At 48.0% G+C, this 17,726-nt stretch overlaps 7 protein-coding genes across 7 annotated transcripts; 4 read left to right on the forward strand and 3 right to left on the reverse strand.

Annotated features, from left to right (window-relative positions):
- Positions 1 to 272: 272 nt before the first annotated feature.
- On the forward strand, positions 273 to 1,469 carry FPSE_08385 (uncharacterized protein; the record flags this gene model as incomplete). The annotated part of the gene is made up of 1 exon (XM_009261503.1): positions 273 to 1,469. The coding sequence occupies one exon, from the start codon at positions 273 to 275 to the stop codon at positions 1,467 to 1,469; it is 1,197 nt and encodes a 398-aa protein (XP_009259778.1).
- Positions 1,470 to 3,024: 1,555 nt separating this feature from the next.
- Positions 3,025 to 3,401, forward strand: FPSE_08384 (uncharacterized protein; the record flags this gene model as incomplete). The annotated part of the gene is made up of 3 exons (XM_009261502.1): positions 3,025 to 3,068; positions 3,151 to 3,230; positions 3,298 to 3,401. The coding sequence occupies 3 exons, from the start codon at positions 3,025 to 3,027 to the stop codon at positions 3,399 to 3,401; spliced, it is 228 nt and encodes a 75-aa protein (XP_009259777.1).
- A 1,237-nt stretch (positions 3,402 to 4,638) lies between these two features.
- On the forward strand, positions 4,639 to 6,277 carry FPSE_08383 (uncharacterized protein; the record flags this gene model as incomplete). The annotated part of the gene is made up of 4 exons (XM_009261501.1): positions 4,639 to 4,775; positions 4,835 to 5,423; positions 5,484 to 5,858; positions 5,909 to 6,277. The coding sequence occupies 4 exons, from the start codon at positions 4,639 to 4,641 to the stop codon at positions 6,275 to 6,277; spliced, it is 1,470 nt and encodes a 489-aa protein (XP_009259776.1).
- A 596-nt stretch (positions 6,278 to 6,873) lies between these two features.
- FPSE_08382 (uncharacterized protein) lies at positions 6,874 to 10,036 on the reverse strand (the record flags this gene model as incomplete). The annotated part of the gene is made up of 3 exons (XM_009261500.1): positions 6,874 to 7,011; positions 7,069 to 9,795; positions 9,953 to 10,036. 3 exons carry the CDS (start codon positions 10,034 to 10,036, stop codon positions 6,874 to 6,876), a joined length of 2,949 nt encoding a protein of 982 aa, XP_009259775.1.
- Positions 10,037 to 12,476: 2,440 nt separating this feature from the next.
- Positions 12,477 to 15,103, reverse strand: FPSE_08381 (uncharacterized protein; the record flags this gene model as incomplete). The annotated part of the gene is made up of 9 exons (XM_009261499.1): positions 12,477 to 12,524; positions 12,571 to 13,589; positions 13,634 to 13,676; positions 13,729 to 13,854; positions 13,908 to 14,019; positions 14,074 to 14,215; positions 14,264 to 14,297; positions 14,351 to 14,683; positions 14,741 to 15,103. The coding sequence occupies 9 exons, from the start codon at positions 15,101 to 15,103 to the stop codon at positions 12,477 to 12,479; spliced, it is 2,220 nt and encodes a 739-aa protein (XP_009259774.1).
- Positions 15,104 to 16,424: 1,321 nt separating this feature from the next.
- FPSE_08380 (uncharacterized protein) lies at positions 16,425 to 16,780 on the forward strand (the record flags this gene model as incomplete). Its single annotated transcript, XM_009261498.1, has 2 exons — positions 16,425 to 16,553; positions 16,601 to 16,780. 2 exons carry the CDS (start codon positions 16,425 to 16,427, stop codon positions 16,778 to 16,780), a joined length of 309 nt encoding a protein of 102 aa, XP_009259773.1.
- Positions 16,781 to 16,980: 200 nt separating this feature from the next.
- Positions 16,981 to 17,469, reverse strand: FPSE_08379 (uncharacterized protein; the record flags this gene model as incomplete). The annotated part of the gene is made up of 1 exon (XM_009261497.1): positions 16,981 to 17,469. One exon carries the CDS (start codon positions 17,467 to 17,469, stop codon positions 16,981 to 16,983), a length of 489 nt encoding a protein of 162 aa, XP_009259772.1.
- Positions 17,470 to 17,726: the final 257 nt, after the last annotated feature.

The following is a 17,726-nucleotide window of genomic DNA, read 5'->3' on the forward strand; positions in this document are numbered from 1 at the left end:
GGTATCAGGTGGCAAGGGGTGTTCAGATTGGCGATGGGTAAGGCCACGCCCTTTGGTATTCTTAGTATCAGATTTGGCAGATGCAAAAGAAGTATTTAGAAGACGTCTAGTTCCAGCCTCAATCAGAAATTATTATCATCAACAAACACTCTTCTACACTCACAACAACTACAACAACATCTTTTATATAAGACTTTGCAAAGTCCCTTATCTCTTTGGACTTCCTTCTCATCTCATCTTCATCTTCTCTCTTACACACAAACACAATCACAATGGCTCAATCATTCTTGAAACGATGCTTTGGCCTCGGCGGCGCCTCTGCTGCTCCCACTGCCTGCTCTACCACCACTGAGAAGTCCGCTGTCCGCGCTCTTCCCGCTTCATGGTACACTTCAGTTGAGATGTACGAGCTTGAGAAGCGCGCCATCTTCTCCAAGAAGTGGCTTCTCACCACACACCAGGCTCGTCTCCGCAACGCTGGCGACTGGCTCAAGTATGAGATCGCCAACTTTGAGCTTGTCATCGCAAAGGACGAGGACGGAAAGATCAATGCCTTCCATAACATTACCCGATTCGGTGCCTTCCCCATCGTCGCTCCCGAGCAGGGTGACCACGGTGATGCCAGCACTGGCTTTGACCAGAAGCAGAATGGTCTTCTCCCCATCCATGTCAAGGTTGATGCTCGTGGCTTCATCTGGATCAACATGGACGGCGCCAAGGTCCCCGAGGTTGCTTGGGAGGATGACTTTGACAACCTCGACACCCATGAGCGCTTCTCATACTACAACTTTGAGGACTACAACTTCGACCACGTCTGGGAGATGGAGGGTGACTACAACTGGAAGATCCTCGCCGACAACTACAACGAGTGCTACCACTGCAAGGTCGCTCACCCTGATATCCCCACCATCGCCGACCTCAACTCTTACTGGGTCGAGACTCAGAAGCAGTACATCCAGCACTTTGGTGCCCAGCGACAGGATCAGATTGACCGCGGCTTCCGCATCGCTGTCACATACTACCTCCCCAACGCTTCCACCAACATCTCTCCTCACTTCTTCATGATCCAGCGCTTCGTCCCCCACAGCCCTACCCGCTCCACCATGCGCTACGAATTCTTCCGCAACAAGAACTCCAGCGACGATGACTTCACTCTCATCACTGAGCTCTACAAGCGTGTCATGTCCGAGGACAAGTACCTCTGCGCTAATGCCCAGAAGAACGTCAACGCTGGTGTCTTTATCAACGGCGAGATGCACCCCGAGATGGAGCAGGGCCCTCTCTTTTTCCAGCAGAGCGTCCGCTCCCTTCTCCAAGACCACCACAAGAAGGAGCAAGAGGCTGGCAAGGAGATCTGGCCCGCTCAGCAGGAGGTTCCCACAACAATCATCAGCACCAAGACCAACGGCCAAACAAACTACTCATCTGGAATTGACTTGAGGGCAGCCAAGAAGTCCATTGTTGTCTAAACAGTCGGACATTTCTTGATGATGATTTACTGATTTCTCTTTGCTTTGGAGGATTTTGCAAGACAAAAGCGAGTTTCATGTTTTTTTACTACTACAAAGATTGCATTTGCTTTACTTTACGACACATTATGACTTTAGCAGATGCCTAATTAGTTTACTATAGCATCCTGCATACATCTCTAGACGAAATTGAGAACTACATTTTAGAAACACTTTACTTTTCGATGTGCTATTGTGACTTGATCTGGTGATATCTGCAGGAGAGTCTAGAGAAAGCGGTGAGGTCTCGGTGAAGAGATAAGCAGCTTCGGACTTGACCTTGGTGTGCACATAGATGATAAGACTGCGAGGCTGAAACGGACCGGGATGCCGTGCTGTTTGTTGTGATAAACCGGTATCCGATCGACATGGTGTGTGCTAGTCCGGACAAGAATGTCCTGGGGTCATATCACCGAAAGCTTAAATCGAGATTGTCTTGCTTGGCCTTGGGGTACTGATAACCCCCCCTCCAGGGCTTGGGGTAGGCCAATCAGTCTACATCTTCGCACTGCACGACTCCGAATTCATCTGTGGAATGCTTGTCTCGTTTTTGTGTGTAGCGCTAATCATGCAGCACTTGTTGGGCTGTTGCCCTCCCAAGAAAGGGCACATACGAGAGGTTCTGTCTGTGCCTGATCAGGCTTGAAGTCGAGAATTTGTGAGACTCGATCGAGGGTCGATCAGGTCCTGGTCATGGGGTGCCTCGAAATGGATGGATGGATGGTAATAGTAAATGCAACATTTGTTACGTCGTTGATTCAGCCTTTCCACGTCATATATTGAAGTCAGTTTGCTGTCATTGTTGCACAGCGATATCGTCACAGCTCACGAATCCCTATCCGAGCCCAGGCTAGTACCGCTTATCACCAAAAGTGAGTTTCCGCCTTGCGCTTGTGAGCAATAGCATGACGGTATACCCGATTGTTTGTTCTCCATTCAGCTACTAATAAGAGTAATACGAAAAATAACACAAGGCTTTTTAAAGTTTGAGGGGAACAAAAGACGCAACCACCTACCAATTGCTATAACTACCATCGGTGATGCATCGCTCATAATGAGATATCTACCAAGCTTTAGATGCCCCTCAAGAACATTGACCTCTTGAATCCCATAATTTGCATTGATAGTAGTTTGCGATGACTCTTCGCCGCATTCGACAACGTTGATAGCGAGATAGTGTTACCAAGTCGACTTTTCGCAATGCAACAGCCCTTCTGCAGAAGGACAAATGAATAGTCTTGTATCTGGAAGACTGGGCGACCGATGAATGCGAGGTTCTATAGTGCACGGCATAATCAAAGTCTGGACTGCGAAATTGACCATGCGACTCATCGGCATCGGTGGTCAAAGTCCGCCGCACTTACACTTGGTTGCCGCCACGGCATCATACAAGATCGTGAGGAAACTGATCAGCCTTGTGAAATTTGGACTAGCCTTCTCTCCCAGTAGCATTTCAGCCGTCCTATAGTACCTCATTATAGTCATCTCTACCCGTTTTGTTAATTAGGCAAACAACATGGGTTGCAGTGACGATGCGAAGCTAGATGAAGGTGTAAGGTAGTAAGTGCGATAAAGATTCAGCTGCGGTTTGACCGATTTGTACTTTTATAGGCAGGAATAGTAACGCTTGCTGTTGGGGTAGTCATTGTCTCGACCATCCAGATATCTTGCTCCCATGGAATGTCACTCAGACCTGGGCTGACGGAAATCTGTCAAATGCTGGTCTGTAAACAAAGTCTTGTGATCCAGATGACCAGAGAATCTTAGGTACTAACAATGCCGTCTTTAGGTTTCGGTGTTGACCATGTCCCTCTTTCTGACACCCTCTGTCAGGACTCGCTGCTACCACCTCGCAACTCATCTAGTCCATGTGACACGGTTGGGTTTTATTAACAGGATGCTATAAGAATCAGTGCCAGGATGATATTAGGGAGAATACCAACGGACTAAACAGCGATCTCACATCAAGAAAAAATGGACATAATATCTCTCCGAGATCCGAAGATAACATTTCAGTTGCCGTCACGGTCGGCAGGCACTTTATATCGTGGGCTCGAAGTTCTTATATGATATAGTGGAGAGTACCTGTGTGCCATTTTAGATATGAGGCACACAGCCTCTTCTGGACTTTCTTCTACATCGACTTCAGCTGATGTTTTGAGTCAACATACGAAACCTCAGTGTTTGACAGACAGAAGAACAATTATGATCCTCAAAGTGCTTTTTATGAGAATATACTCAGTTACGTATATGCAATGGGTTTTTATGTATTTTTGCCCTTGTATTAAGCTCATCAATATCTAGAAGCTATTCATTCAGACACAACACAATAGATGTGATGATCCTGATTCTTACGTGGCAATTGGACTTTAAACTTTCAATCTTTAATAAACTGGTGTCATCTAAAATATTTTGACAAACGGATAGTTGGTAATAACAAATTAGTATACAACACAGCGGTTTGATGAGTGAAGAAAGTAGGTTCTGGGTATTCAGAGCTGGTACCTGCTGGTTTGCTTGAGTGATTGTGTATCTCGGAAATGAGAGGAAAACAGCCCAAACTCAAGTATATCAAACTCAATGTACTGCATACGAATAGAAAACTCAGAATAAATTACTTCATATGCATAAAGACCCAACGGTTGATCAGGCCACTGAAGAAACTCACCCAAAGTTGTGATAAATGTGGAGAACCCCAGATCAGTTCAATAATGTGGCTGGGCAAAACAAAGCTGAAACGTAAGAGGTCAAGAAAAGAGTTGGTGTGTTAACAGGGATGTTGTGTTCGTGTTTTTTATGTTGCTTTCAGCTGAGGTTGGATCATTACTAAGGCGACGGCGCCACTCCTGGACCTTGGACACGGTCACAAGTGAGCCACGTAATTAGTTCAACCTCGGCCAGCCTCTCGTCTAATCTCATCTCACCTCTAAATCACCACATCACATTGTATCGTATCATCTCGGAACCCAACCTCATCTCTCACAGGAGTGATGAGACACCATCTAAACGCGTAGATCTTTGTTCAGTTTACTCAGTTCCTCACCTTGTCCCATCCGGTCGCGTGATGAAGCTGCGCTGTCGCGACCGCAAATTTTAATCTCATTCCTAAAAGGAGAGAAACACTCACCAAATGCCTCAGCACATTCGACGCGTGGCCGTCATCGGTGCCGGTCCAGCCGGTGCGATTGCCACAGATGCTCTCGTCAAGGAAGAAGCTTTTGACACAATTCGCGTCTTTGACCGCCGAATCGTAGTCGGAGGAACATGGTACGATACCGCTACTCTCTCTCCTATCTGATAGCAGTTCTGAATTTGAGTTTCTAAAGGGTTTACACGCCACATCTGCCACCCAAAGTACCCTCTCTAGATGCCCTAGTCTCTGGAGAAGCGGACAAGCGTGTTCCTATTCCAGAATATCTACCGGCTGTGACGCCATTCAATGAGAGAGTCAACAGCCATCAGCAACGGTACTCGGATACGCCAATTCATGAGAATTTACACAGCAACATCGCGCCTGAAATCATGGGTTACACCGAAGAGCCGCTACCAAACAAATTATCACAGCAGACGCTGAAAGAATACGGACCAGGTGCTCCATTTCGGCATCACACCGTTGTTCGTCAGTGGGTTGAAGACCTCTTTATTCGCGGTGACCACGACAAGCTGCTCGAGCTCAGAACGACGGTGGAGCTCGTCGTGAAAGAGGGAGATGAGTGGGTGATAACTCTGCGAAAGGTTGTCAACGGAAGCAATTACTGGTGGAAAGAGAGATTTGATGCCGTGGTTGTTGCCTCTGGCCATTACAACATACCCTGGTTTCCAGTCGTCCAAGGATTCCTCGACTACAACCAAAGATTCCCTGGTAAGATTCTTCACAGTAAACATTTCAGAGGAGGCCAGCACTACAGAGGAAAGGTACGTTCCAATCCCCAGCTATCTGCGAAACTCAATCCAGTCCATACTGAACTTTAGCAGCGCATTATCGTCGTTGGAGCCTCAGTATCCGCTATCGAGGTTATGTACGAGATCCTAGACTTTATAGACGGCCCACTCTATGCTTCTGTGCGAGATGAGCCCCTCGAGTACTACGGGTGGGTGCCCTTGGAACATCCAAAGATCTCAGTCAAGCCAGCCATCGATCGTATGGACCCAAGGACTGGGCGCGTCTGGTTCACAGATGGGTCTTTTCTCGACGACGTAGACCACATCATCTATGGAACAGGCTACACATTCAGTTTCCCGTTTCTCCCTGGTGTTCAGGAGCGTGTCAAGAAGGCTCATCGTCGATTACCTGGGGTTTACCAGCACACTTGGGATATCGAGGATCCGACATTGACTTTCGTCGGAATGGTGAGTTTTCCCTGATGACACAGCTTGACAACCTGACTAACTTTTTCCAGATCGGAAGTTTCACATTCAAAGCATACGAATGGCAAGCTGTTGCCGTCGCTCGCTTCCTAGCTGGCCGCTCCCAGCCTCTGCCGCTTATCGAGGATCAGCGAGAGTGGGAACGCCAACGTGTGGCGGAAAGACGAGGAGGCAAAGCATATTACAGCATTGGCCCCGACTATGAAAGTTTCTTCGAGTGGTTTCGGGAGTTTGCAGGAGACCCTGTCAGGGGCACCACGGGACGTGTTCTGCCTCCTTTCGAACCCCGTTGGTTGGCTATCTGGGGCAGCATGTTTCTTCCCAAGTTGGACCGTTGGAGATGGAAGAAGAAGGAGGCTGAGTGGAAGCAGGAGTTCAAGGCCAAGCTTTCCAGGATATAACGGCAGTCACATTGGTGTTTGTATATACGCTTGCCCATGGATACTACATTGACTGGGAAAGCATTGGCGAGGAAAAGACGGGGGAGACAGGACGTTTTGAGCAGGTTTAAGACAAGAGAACAGGTCTAATATGTAATGAAGCCTTTTACTACACACGATTCACAATAGACTAGACGTGCCCATTGGAGTTATGAGGAAATGTTGACGGTCATCCAAGATGTGCTATGATCATAGTTGGAAGCTCACACAGTGAAAAGTTTGTACAACAACTCGAAACACGTGGGAGCATTCATATCCGGTAGCTCGAATGACAAGACGATGCAAAAGACGAGACAAGTATCTGACATACACACTATGTATTAGATTAGAACCTATACAACATATAACTATAATAACGCCGCTCCATATGTAGAGTTCGTGAAACGCCGAATATTGACACAAGACTCATGAGATTCACCCCAAACCGTTTATCTCCCCAGAAACTGTAACCCACGCCAAAGGCAGGTAGAAAAGAAGTAAACACACCAAGTTTAGCCGTGTAACCGATGATTGTAGTAATAAGTTCGTTAAGACATTTATCCCCAAGAAGCAGACTTTTATCGCCGTGCAATGCAGCACATAATACCGGTTCGTCCAATGAACCAGAGGAAACCAATGAAGCGGACAATAGACAGGACACCTGTCGAGTAGAGGAGAAAACGGAAATACATGGGTGTGCGGACGTCTGCGGCTTTCTGTTTAGAATGGGTTAGCATGCTGTTAAAATTATAGACTGAGGGAAGATAACTTACAGAGACGCCGAGAGAGATAAAGTCGTCTGTTGTGACAAAGACGATCAGAACAATGTTGCAAAGCAACCAAAGAATAACAAGACCAGTTCGGAAAGACTTGTATGAATCTTCGACGTCCTTCTTCTCTGGCTGTTCCTCCATCATTTCACTCATCGGTGCAAGGGCTCGCCAAACGACCTTTTCGAACTTGCTGTCGATGTCCTCCTGTTCCTGCTCAATTTCTTCGACGACGGCTTCCTTGCCCTTCTCATCCTTGACAATGTTGGCGGAGGGCAGAGCTTCAGCAGCATCGGATCCCTTTGTTCCCCAGGACACATCATGCCAGTTGTTGAAGGCATAGACCATCAGGATGTTGATGTAGGTTGACATGAGGACGAGATATTGAGGGAAGGAGTGGAACATGTGCCATGGGTCGAGGTAGAGGAATGATGCGATGTAGTTGAGACCGTAGATAGTGATCAAGGCGATGATGATCAGACCTGCGACACCAGTATCACCTCCAAAGAAACTATCGAAGAAGGCTTGTCCTGACGCGAAGGAGATCTGGTCCTCAATGGGCGTTCCAGTGAATGCTCGGTACACGAGGTAACCAGTCAAAACCAGAAGATACAGTTGGATCAAGCCGAAGACCATGAAGGAGAGGACGTATGTGTACTGAGCGCCCTTTGGTCTGTTTCCGAGAGCTAGGACGAATTGCAAGACGAGGAAGGCGATGTAGATGTATTTGATCAGAACGTTGACAATCGGCGTTGCCATATCGCCAAACGGCCAGCCATGGTACCCGGACAGAACCTGCGGTGTTCCGACAAGCTTCATGATAATCGTGGTGGTGAGGTAGAAAGCGGCGAGCGAGAACCAACTGAACAGCACGTTGAGTAGGTTATACACGAACTGGATGTGGAGGAAAAAGAGTCGAACAACGTTGTGGCCAGAGCCATACATTCGGCCGAAATGCATAAGAGAATAGAGAGACATGGCAAAGGATCCGTTGAGCCATCGACGTCGCTGGCCAATAAACTCAGAGGCGCCTTCTGGCACATCGGTCTCGCCCTTGGACGCCTTGATGTAGCTCAGATGCCATTTTTGACTGGCCTTTGCGACCAATTCGAAGCAAAGAATTCGGTCCTCGGCAAGAAACATGTTCTTTTTGAAGATATTCATTCCGTCAATACCCTTCTTGCCTAACGTTTTGGAGAGCGTGTGGTCGCCGTGAAAGTACTGCTCCAAGGGCCGTCCCATAATGGCACGGAAGCGGTACGCTGAAAAGGCACCTGGCAGGACACTAACGTAGCCAAAGGCGCTTTCCAAGGGCTTATCAAGCACGTTGGAGATCTTATACTCAAAATTCTGCACCGCGACAAGTGGATTAAGAAGCATCTTTCCACCCTTGCCCAGCATTACGTGGATCTCACCACAAGCACCGCCGAGGTCACGATCGTTGTAGAAGCCTTCCCAGAGGGACAACAGGGCGCGCGGGCCAGGTTTTGTTCCAGCGTCGATGAGGATGGCGACTTCTGGGTTCAAAATGCGACCAAAGGCGTTAAATAGCCAGCGATGCGAGTTGATCTTCTTGCTGTTCTTCTGCTTGAGACAGAAAATGAACTGCACGGGCGGGAGATTGCGATGCGGCTTGTCGGGGTCGGGACGGACAAGCTGTTGATCGGGCGTCACGGAGATTTGACTGGTATACTCGAAAATATGGGCGACAGTTTCCTTGCCGTTGACGTCCTTTTTGAGAACGCCATCCTGATAGACACCAACAGTGGCGAGCACGTCAAAGACATTCTTGTCGACTTTATCGAGACCATCAAAGACGAGACACACCACGATTTTCTGCCAGGCTGGACCTCCCTTGTTCCAGAACTTGGATCGCTTCAGGTTCACAATGTCCTGAATGTTCTTCATTGTATAGTGTAGGGTTCGAGCGAGAAGGACCTTGTCTTCGTTGTAATAGGTGATTGCGATGAGGAGCTCGGTGTGACGGTTGTACATTCGCGGGCGGAGGTTGAAACCGTTGCGCAGGGTGAAGTCGTTCGGGTCGCAGGTAGCAGCTGTGTAGCGCATCTTTGTGAATTCCTCCTCCATGCTCCCAGGACCGTTGCGATACCTGGGCTCAATGGCATTCTTGACGGCGCTGGGGACAGGGTAGTCGATACTGAGAACAGAGCCCTGGACAAGCTTGACCTTGCGAGTCTTTGAGCGACCGAGACCACCAGCACCAATTTGTGCTTGCTGCTGGCGCATCATCCAGCTCTCGTCGACGTCGAATTCCTGGTAAGTCGAGTCCGGTCGACCGTGAGCAAATTCAGGCGAAACGGAGAGGGTCTCTCCATTCGGGCTCCATTCTTGCATCGTAGGTGTGCGGTGCATGACGGAAAGGCGCGATTCAGCCAGGCGGGAGGCTTCGACATCATACTCAGGCTCTGGGTACTCGTAACCTGGCGAGCCAGGCAAGCGACCGTGAAGGTCGGGAGGATAATGACCGAAACCGCCGACTCCGTAGGTGCTGTTGTGGCCGTTGAAGCTGCCCTGGTCGTAGCTGGCTTGGCCTATACTGCCATGGTAAGAGCTGTGCAGAAGATCTCGGCTCGACTCGTTTTGTTCGGGGACAGGACGCTGTGCGCCCAGCATGGGCGGGGGAGATAATTGATCATAGTCGGGTTCGTATGGGTTGCTCACGGGGGATCGGTTTGAGGCGTTTGCGTCGTCAGATTCGCGAAAGTGGTACTGGAAGAAAAAGAAAGGCCAAGTTAGAAACGGTTGTTGGGATTAATTGTTTTGCGACAGCTGAGGTGAGGTGAGGCTGGCTGCAGCAGCGTTGGGTGCTGTAACAGGTCCCCTATGGTCGCTATTGCAGTTGAAAACTGAACGGGCTAAAACTTACTGCTTGCCCAGCGGGTAGATCTTGCATCTCGCGTGGCGCATCATAGTTGGGGCCAGTCGTTTGGCCATTTTCGTTGAAGACCATGTTTGTTTCTGAAGTTGCGCTCCTTTCCAACTATCTTGTCTTTGTTGGAACTGCTTCAACTATTATATCGATCGGTCGCTTGTTGCTTCGCTTGTTATGTATGACATGCGATTTCTCGGTACGCGATAAGATGGCTCGGGAGTGCCGGGCAAAAAAGGTGATGCAATGGGAGTGGAATGAGCCGCCAAAAGAAGAGTATTAAACGAGAGACGTAAAGTAAAGATGAGAGCAATATGGCAAGAAACCTTGTTCTTTGACAGAGCCTTTTCTTTAACAACGTTGCAGCTGTATAGAAAAGAGAAAGAGGGAAAAAAGTCAGGCGAAAAACTGGACAGAAGCTTCAAAAGATTGTGGGCTGGTGCGTGCTTGTGATACAGTCCATGGCATTGAATCAGGTACAGTACGGCAAGGTACGGGACAGGTAGTCTCTGTGTCCTATTTTTTTTTACATTTCCATCCCTCCATCCTGCTACCATCACATCGAAAGCAAGCAATAGCAAAAGCAAAGGCCAGCCAACACAGTGAGAGAAAAAACTAAAAACTGGGGATAGCATCCTCCTTGGTCAAAGATCAACCATCGCCGCGTAACTAGCGGCTCCATATTATGCCAGCTCAGGGCGGTTTGGTTGGTGTGAGGGTGACGTAGGTATGTAGATTCTTGCTGTCAGACAGAGAAAAGGATGCTATTTTTGGGAAAAGGGACAAGCCTCGTATACACGCAATTCTTGCTGCGCGTACCCAGCAGACCCAGACCCAAATCATGGGAACATCCTACTGACCTGCACACTGTAGCATTGGGATCCAATATCACGGCGCATTATTTGGCGGTTGGTGGCAGATGGTGGCAGATGGTGGCAGATGACGGTGGCTGACCATGCCATAGCATCCGTCAACGGGCCCGTTACGTCAACCATTAATATTAATTTCACAGAGCATGTTACAAGTAGAGACATCAAACTTGTGTGGCCCCACGTCGCACCCTACAATCAGGACCATCGGATCGGTTGGATCAGGCCAGACAAGGTCAGGTCAGGAACAAGCAGTACAGTATCAACAGTCCACAGTATCTACAGTACAGCAAACACCCCACGTATCTCGTAAAAATAGGTCAACAAAAACTCAAATCCAGTCTACCACGGACTACGCGGGACAGATAGAGTAGAGTAGATCAACGTTACCCCAAGATTAGCTCTCTTTTTGTTTTGTTTCGTTTCTTTCAGAAATACTGCCCAGAGTGACAGAGTGACAGAGTGAATCTTCACCAGCCAAGCCAGCTATAGCCCTCCCATGTCCCCGTTAGTGCACTGACGCCATCACATTTCCTGATTCTTCCCCTGCATGCAATTTGGCATTTGGCATAAACACGAGAAACAAGGAAAGCCGCAGAAATAAAACGAAGCCGAATGTAACTTCTCTGCTCGATCGACTAATATCCTTTGCTCTCCCACCATTACACATAAAACTTTAAAGCAGAAAAAAAAGAAAAAACTCGCAATATGCCGTAATGACGCCAGTTCTACCACCTCGGAGCATTAACTTTTTTTCTCTCTCTAGGCGCTACCGCTACCGAGACCACTAGCTCAGTGCTAATGGAGGGGCGGCACCATGCCACTGAAGAAAAACATGACGCTTTTTTCTAGAAGGCGGTTGACTCTCGGCCAGCCCGTTGCAACTCTTGCATCGTCTAGTTCCGTCCGGTGTTTTTTTTTTTGCTAACGGCGTTGACGCGGAAATATTTACTTGAGACATACCAACAATCCCACGGTCCATTGCACCTGTTTCTCTTCAACCATGACCCATGGAAATGTCAGCTTCACCAAGTTTCACCAACCATACTAAACATCTAGGCGCAAATCGCAAAACGGTGCTAGTATGGATGTATTGCTCTTAAAAATTAATTAGCATGGATGATAAATTAATAGTAAGCTGCAAAGACCACTTTTGTGTGCGTTGTTTCTTTACTGCACCTCGCCAGGGCGAACAGACAGTGGATTGGTAACCATTAAACTCAAATGGTCACGTGGAGTCCATTAGGCACTGTTTCCTGTAGGTATCTTCAGCTGGCCAACGAAACAAGCTTGGAACGGGTGTGTGCAGTCCGACAGTCAAGTTACTCATCCATTGGTAGGTAGACAAGCCGATTCTCCCCTTTACAGGGTCCGAAGTAAGAGAAAGTCCATGGTCTCCTTTTTTGTACTACATGAATGCGAGACAGACACCTTGATAGACTCATAAATCTTTGGTACAGTCATGCCAGTACAGTACCACCATCCTTCAACTCCGAACCATTGACCAACCAAACCAGACACAACCCACCAGGGCAAAATACTCCATTTGTGAAACCCCAGAGAGTGCTACTTTGAGTCACGTACTTTCATAAAGAGTGCCAGACAAAATAGTTCCAGACAGGAAACCCAGTAGACAAATAACAAACAGCCTATCAGTCATCCTTTTCCTTACATGCCTTCTTAAACTCTTTCAAAATCGCCTAGAACTGGTTAGCAAAACTTCACCAAATATACAGAACAACTCACATCAAAATCCTGATCCGCCATACACATAAATGCCTTGGTCTTGTCAAGCTTGAGCTTGCCAACACGAGGACTCTTGATACCAAATGCGATCCTTGCCAGGAACCGCGCGTCATCGCGAACATCCGTCGCTGCGAGCACCTGGTTGATCGCAGACCTGTCAACCTTTTTCGGTGAAGCAGGCGGCAGTGCAACCCGTTGGCCTTGATAGCAGAATGTGCAGTGGCCGCATTTCTTGGAGTTGGAAGGAAGGTCCATGCCAAAGTGTTGCGCGAGTGAGAGACCAAAGCACTTGGGGGATGTAACAAAGTTAACAACCTCTGTAAGACGTTCCAGAGCTTGTTTCTCGCGCCTCTTAAGGTCTTCGTAGAGCTCGTCCGTCAGTTTGTCGATTGCGGTGTCGGTCATGGGTAGCTTGGCCAGGACTTTGTACTTTTGTTCCACCCCACCCACTGTGAGGACAATGGCGCCGTTGTTGTTGAGATCATTGAGGAGATTAACCAAATCACTTCGTCGCAACCCCTCTTTGTTGGCTACCTGTGTCAGGTCGATGGAATGGAACTTCTTTGCTTTCTTTGCGTGTTGAAGAATAGCTTTGCTCTCCGGTGTGTTGATGACCTTGAGGCGAGGGTAGTAACTCGAGGTTGCTTCGAACTTGTACGAGCTGTACTCTGGCGTCGTAGCGCGAATAAGATTAAACTTCAATTCCAACGCTGCGTAGATCACGCTTAGGGGGCTGATACGGATATCGAATTTCGTAGACTGGCCATAGTGGCTGACCTTGAAAGTCTCACCTTGGCGAAGGTTGACCACGTCATCGTCGAAAATGTCCTTGAGAAGATCGCGTAGAGAGTTCCGTGACGGAAGGTCGCCACGGGCAAAGTTTTCGCGTATCCAAAAGTCTTCGCGGCAGAGGTACAGCATACAGTAGCTCTGTTTGCCATCACGGCCAGCGCGGCCGACTTGTTGGCAGTATTCTTCGACGGTGCTGGGGACATCCCAATGAATAATATTCCGGATGTCTGTAAATGTTAGTTGTGTTGCATGAGGCGATATGCTGACATACCTGGCTTGTCGATGCCCATGCCAAATGCGATGGTAGCCACAACCTGGATCATCCATCGTCAGTGCCATTCATCTCGTTGTTACAGGAAAGCTCACGGTTTGGATCTTGGATGTCATGAAATCATCTTGGATCGCCTTCTTTTCCTCTATCTTCATGCCGGCGTGGAAATGAGCGGCAGGAAATCCCTTCCTAGTGAGATGTTGCGCCAACTCTTCAGCTTGCTGAGTAAAGTCAGCGTCGTGGTAATGATGTGATGCAAAGGGAATTGAGCAACCTTTTGAAGAGTAGCGTAGATCAGAGTTGAGCCAGGGTGTGTTTTTAAAAACTCATACAAAAGACCGTACTTGTCATCTTTCGCTTGGACAGCCTCTGCTTCCAATCGTAGGCTGTGAACAAGTTAGAGGTAGTCCGATGTAGATCAAACATCTGTCGGCACTTACTTGGGACGATACACAGATGTTTTGAAAACCCCGTCGTTGGAGATATCGAAAGCTTTACAAATGTCGTCGATTACAGGCGGCGTGGCTGTAGCTGTGAGGCAAATGACACGCTCTGCTTGAATCTCTTTGACGAATCGTGCAACTGTGTTGGGTCAGCTTATGTCGGAGAAGCTAGTCTGAGGATGGCAACCTTTAAGATAATCAGGACGAAATGAATGACCCCACTAGATTCAGAGTTAGTGAGAATTGGAGGATTATGGGACGTAGATGAATATACCTCTGAGATACAATGTGCCTCATCCACACCAATCAGTCTGACTCCGCCCTTGACATACTTCATCATGCCAACGAATCCTTCGTTGTTGAGGCGCTCGGGGGCGCAGTACAAGAGGCGCAGCTTGCCCTCGCGGAGATCTTTGTTGATCTTTTGTATTTCCTCCCATGTCTTGGTTGAGTCCATGCACTCTGCTGCAATGCCCTTTCGCTTGAGGGCATCGACTTGATCCTTCATCAGAGCGATCAAGGGTGAAACAACGATGGTGATTCCGGAATCATCGGCATGTCGCTCTTTCGTCACCTTGTCCATCTCTGGGAAGGCGATGGCAGGTATCTGGATGAGTGTGTCAGCTCAAAGACTTTTGACTCCGTTTTGAGTAATGGTGCGCACCTGGTAGCAAAGTGACTTTCCGGCTCCAGTGGGAAAGACAACAAGGGCGTTGTCTCCATTCAGAATTCGGCTGATGGCGGCTTCTTGCTCATGTCGAAAGGATTTGTAGCGGAAGTTATCTGCCAATATTCTCTGCGCAATCTGGAGTCTTTGAGTCTCACCAAGCTGACCATTGGTTGTGCTGATGGAGCCATGTCGAGCCTTTTTGACGTGAACATTGTCGTCCTCTTTGCCTCTGCTATGCTTTCCAGGGGTCTTTTCGATCAGATCAGATTCTTCGACACCGTCGAATAGGAGGTCATCTTCATCCACATCGTCAAAGAGCGCGTCCCCAGAGTCGAAGTCGTCATCGGGGATGCCCATTGTGCTGTCGGTAGCCAAGAAGAAAGAATAGTTAATTTGATGCCCCGTCGATTCAAATACAAATACAAGGGAAGTTGCGACAAGTATGATACACGAGGCGTAGATTGAATGTTCTGCAATGCCGGTTCCAGGCTCCAGGTTCCTTCCGCATTGAGACGCGTTAGACACGCCAGATCACGTGTAGATAAGCCATCGGCGCTAGGGACATTGATGGGGCACAGCTACGAGCATGATTGGACTAAGCTGAGATGCCTGGCATTTAAACCTTAACAGTTCCACACCATCTTAGGCGCAAGCTTTGTTAGTTGATCATCTGCCTCTAGCTATCTTGAACTTCCTACCCTACAATAACCTCTTTTTTATGGTACCTCGTCTTTATCTGAACGCAGTACGTTGTCAAGTTAAAAAGATGAGATAAAGTGAAAGCTACAATCGCATTCCTGATGATGCAATGATAAACTATTTTTGATAGGTGTGGTTGAAGTGTATAGAATCAGAGAGTGTGATTTTATGTGTGGCCTTTTCATCTTGTTGACGTTGTGATGACAGACTAATTTTAGTACAGAAAAATCCCTGTCAACACGCTCTCGCTGTACGGATTGACCTATTGCCGTCACCTTGCACTCAGCTTTCCGTCTGTGAACTTTATGTTGTATCCAGCAGAAGAAGCCTTCGGTGTCAATCTGGTAGATGTCTCAGTCACGCCCGAGATTATTGCTGACGTGTTTTTCGCGGTCCCAACCGTAGCCATTCAAGGAGCACAACACGCGCCATCACGGTGGGACACGTACATACAGCTCTAGCTTGGCTTGTTATTACACTCGACAAGTACATTTGCGTTGTTGTCAATGTTTGATCTCGATACTGGGATACTTACGGTAGCCCATCTCATGCATACATGGTTGGGCCGCAATGGTTTTGTCTCTCTCTTCTTATCTCATCTCGCTTTGACACAGACGCAAAAAGTGACAAATTCCTACGTCATCCACCGCCAACATGCCAGCCTCTCAGGTGGCGGCAGTGACAGTTGGATAGCTGAGCGCCGATCATATCCACATCCAATGCCATCGCATCACATCTCGATTCATGATAGCATAATGCTCACTTCATCATCACATACTCCTAGCATTTACAAGGCTCCTGCTTTGAACCCACTGCATCCATGACGTTGATCATTCCACACCCCTATCAATGCCCCAGATTATAAAAACCCAGCCTTACGTTTGCCAAGAAATACTTTATCTGTAACCTTCTTTTCTTTACAGCACTGTCAACATAACTCTATTTTCAACACTGATCTGGATAAATCCCCTACTTCAAAATGAATATGTCTGGGATCTATGAGAACCAACGTGGCCAGGGCATGTCCCACTCCACAGGCCCCTCAAAGGTTCCCGAGGGCATTGCAAGACACGTCCCCAAAGGTCTAGAGGAAGCTCTGCCTGATTCTGTATGTTATCCATATCGAGTTAATCGTTTTCGAGTCTGACATTTAAGATCCACCCAACCGGGACCTTTCCTGGCCAATCTACCAACAAATCGCACGCCAATGATAGTGGCAATGCGTCCAAGGTTCCCCAAAAGCTCCAGGAGAAATTGCCGGAGAGCGTTGAGAGAGCGGTTCCAAATGCCATTCACGACACTGGAGACACCAGCGGTGTGCATCGTCAGCAGTAATGGATCCAAGCTGGGTAATTGAGTTGATGTACGAGTAATGAGTGTTGGAAGTAATTATTAGGATACAATTTGAGAAAGCGTTTACTTAATGCAATGTTGAATATCAATACACTCGGTATACAGAATACATTGATGAATGATTGAGACGAGATGTGAAGATGTTGTTACAAAACCCGACTATCCAACACGAAACCCACCCGCTAAAGATATAAAAACAGACCCGTCGCGAGGATAACCACGCCAGTGACAGCATGACTGATGCTAGCTTTGGTAGCTTTCTCCTCTGTCTCTCCCTGGACGTGTTCTTGATTCGCGAAACGCCTCACAATAACTGCATCGCCAGCAGCAACTAGCGATCCAAAGATGAAACATATTCCCATACACCTCTTGGTCACCGCCGCAGCCAACGGGCTCACTTGGCAGATGGGGGAGAATTGCCAGAAAGCAAATAGACCAAGCGAGCTGAGCCCAGTACCAATGTTGCGCAAGCCAAATGCGTAGATGAGAGACTTCTGGAAGGCTTCAGGATCTGATGGAGTCGTCTTTTCGGTAGATGAGCTATGGAGCCCGAAAAGACGAATTGCATTGTAAGGAGACACGAAACTGTAGATGCCGACACTCGTGCCGGTCACTCCGAAGAGGACGGGGAGCGCCGAGATGATGGTCGCAGGGGACAAGTCTGGCGTCATGATATGTGAATCCATGAGGTGTTAGTGTTGAGTATTTGAAAGGTCTGAGAGTATAAGATCAATTGAATTGAACAATAATTGATCGAAGAAGTCAGTCAAGGAGTTGTGATGAGGCTCAAGTCGTGACGCAAAGGTTGGGGTCAAAAAGGTTAGACTGGATGAGCCCTCATATATGCATATCCTGTGTAGATGGCTAACTTGACGTGCGCTAGACTCCGCAAACAACACTCGATACAACAGCGCTGTTCTTTGTCATT

Source organism: Fusarium pseudograminearum, chromosome 2 (assembly GCF_000303195.2).
Source record: "Fusarium pseudograminearum CS3096 chromosome 2, whole genome shotgun sequence".
NCBI lineage: Eukaryota > Fungi > Ascomycota > Sordariomycetes > Hypocreales > Nectriaceae > Fusarium > Fusarium pseudograminearum.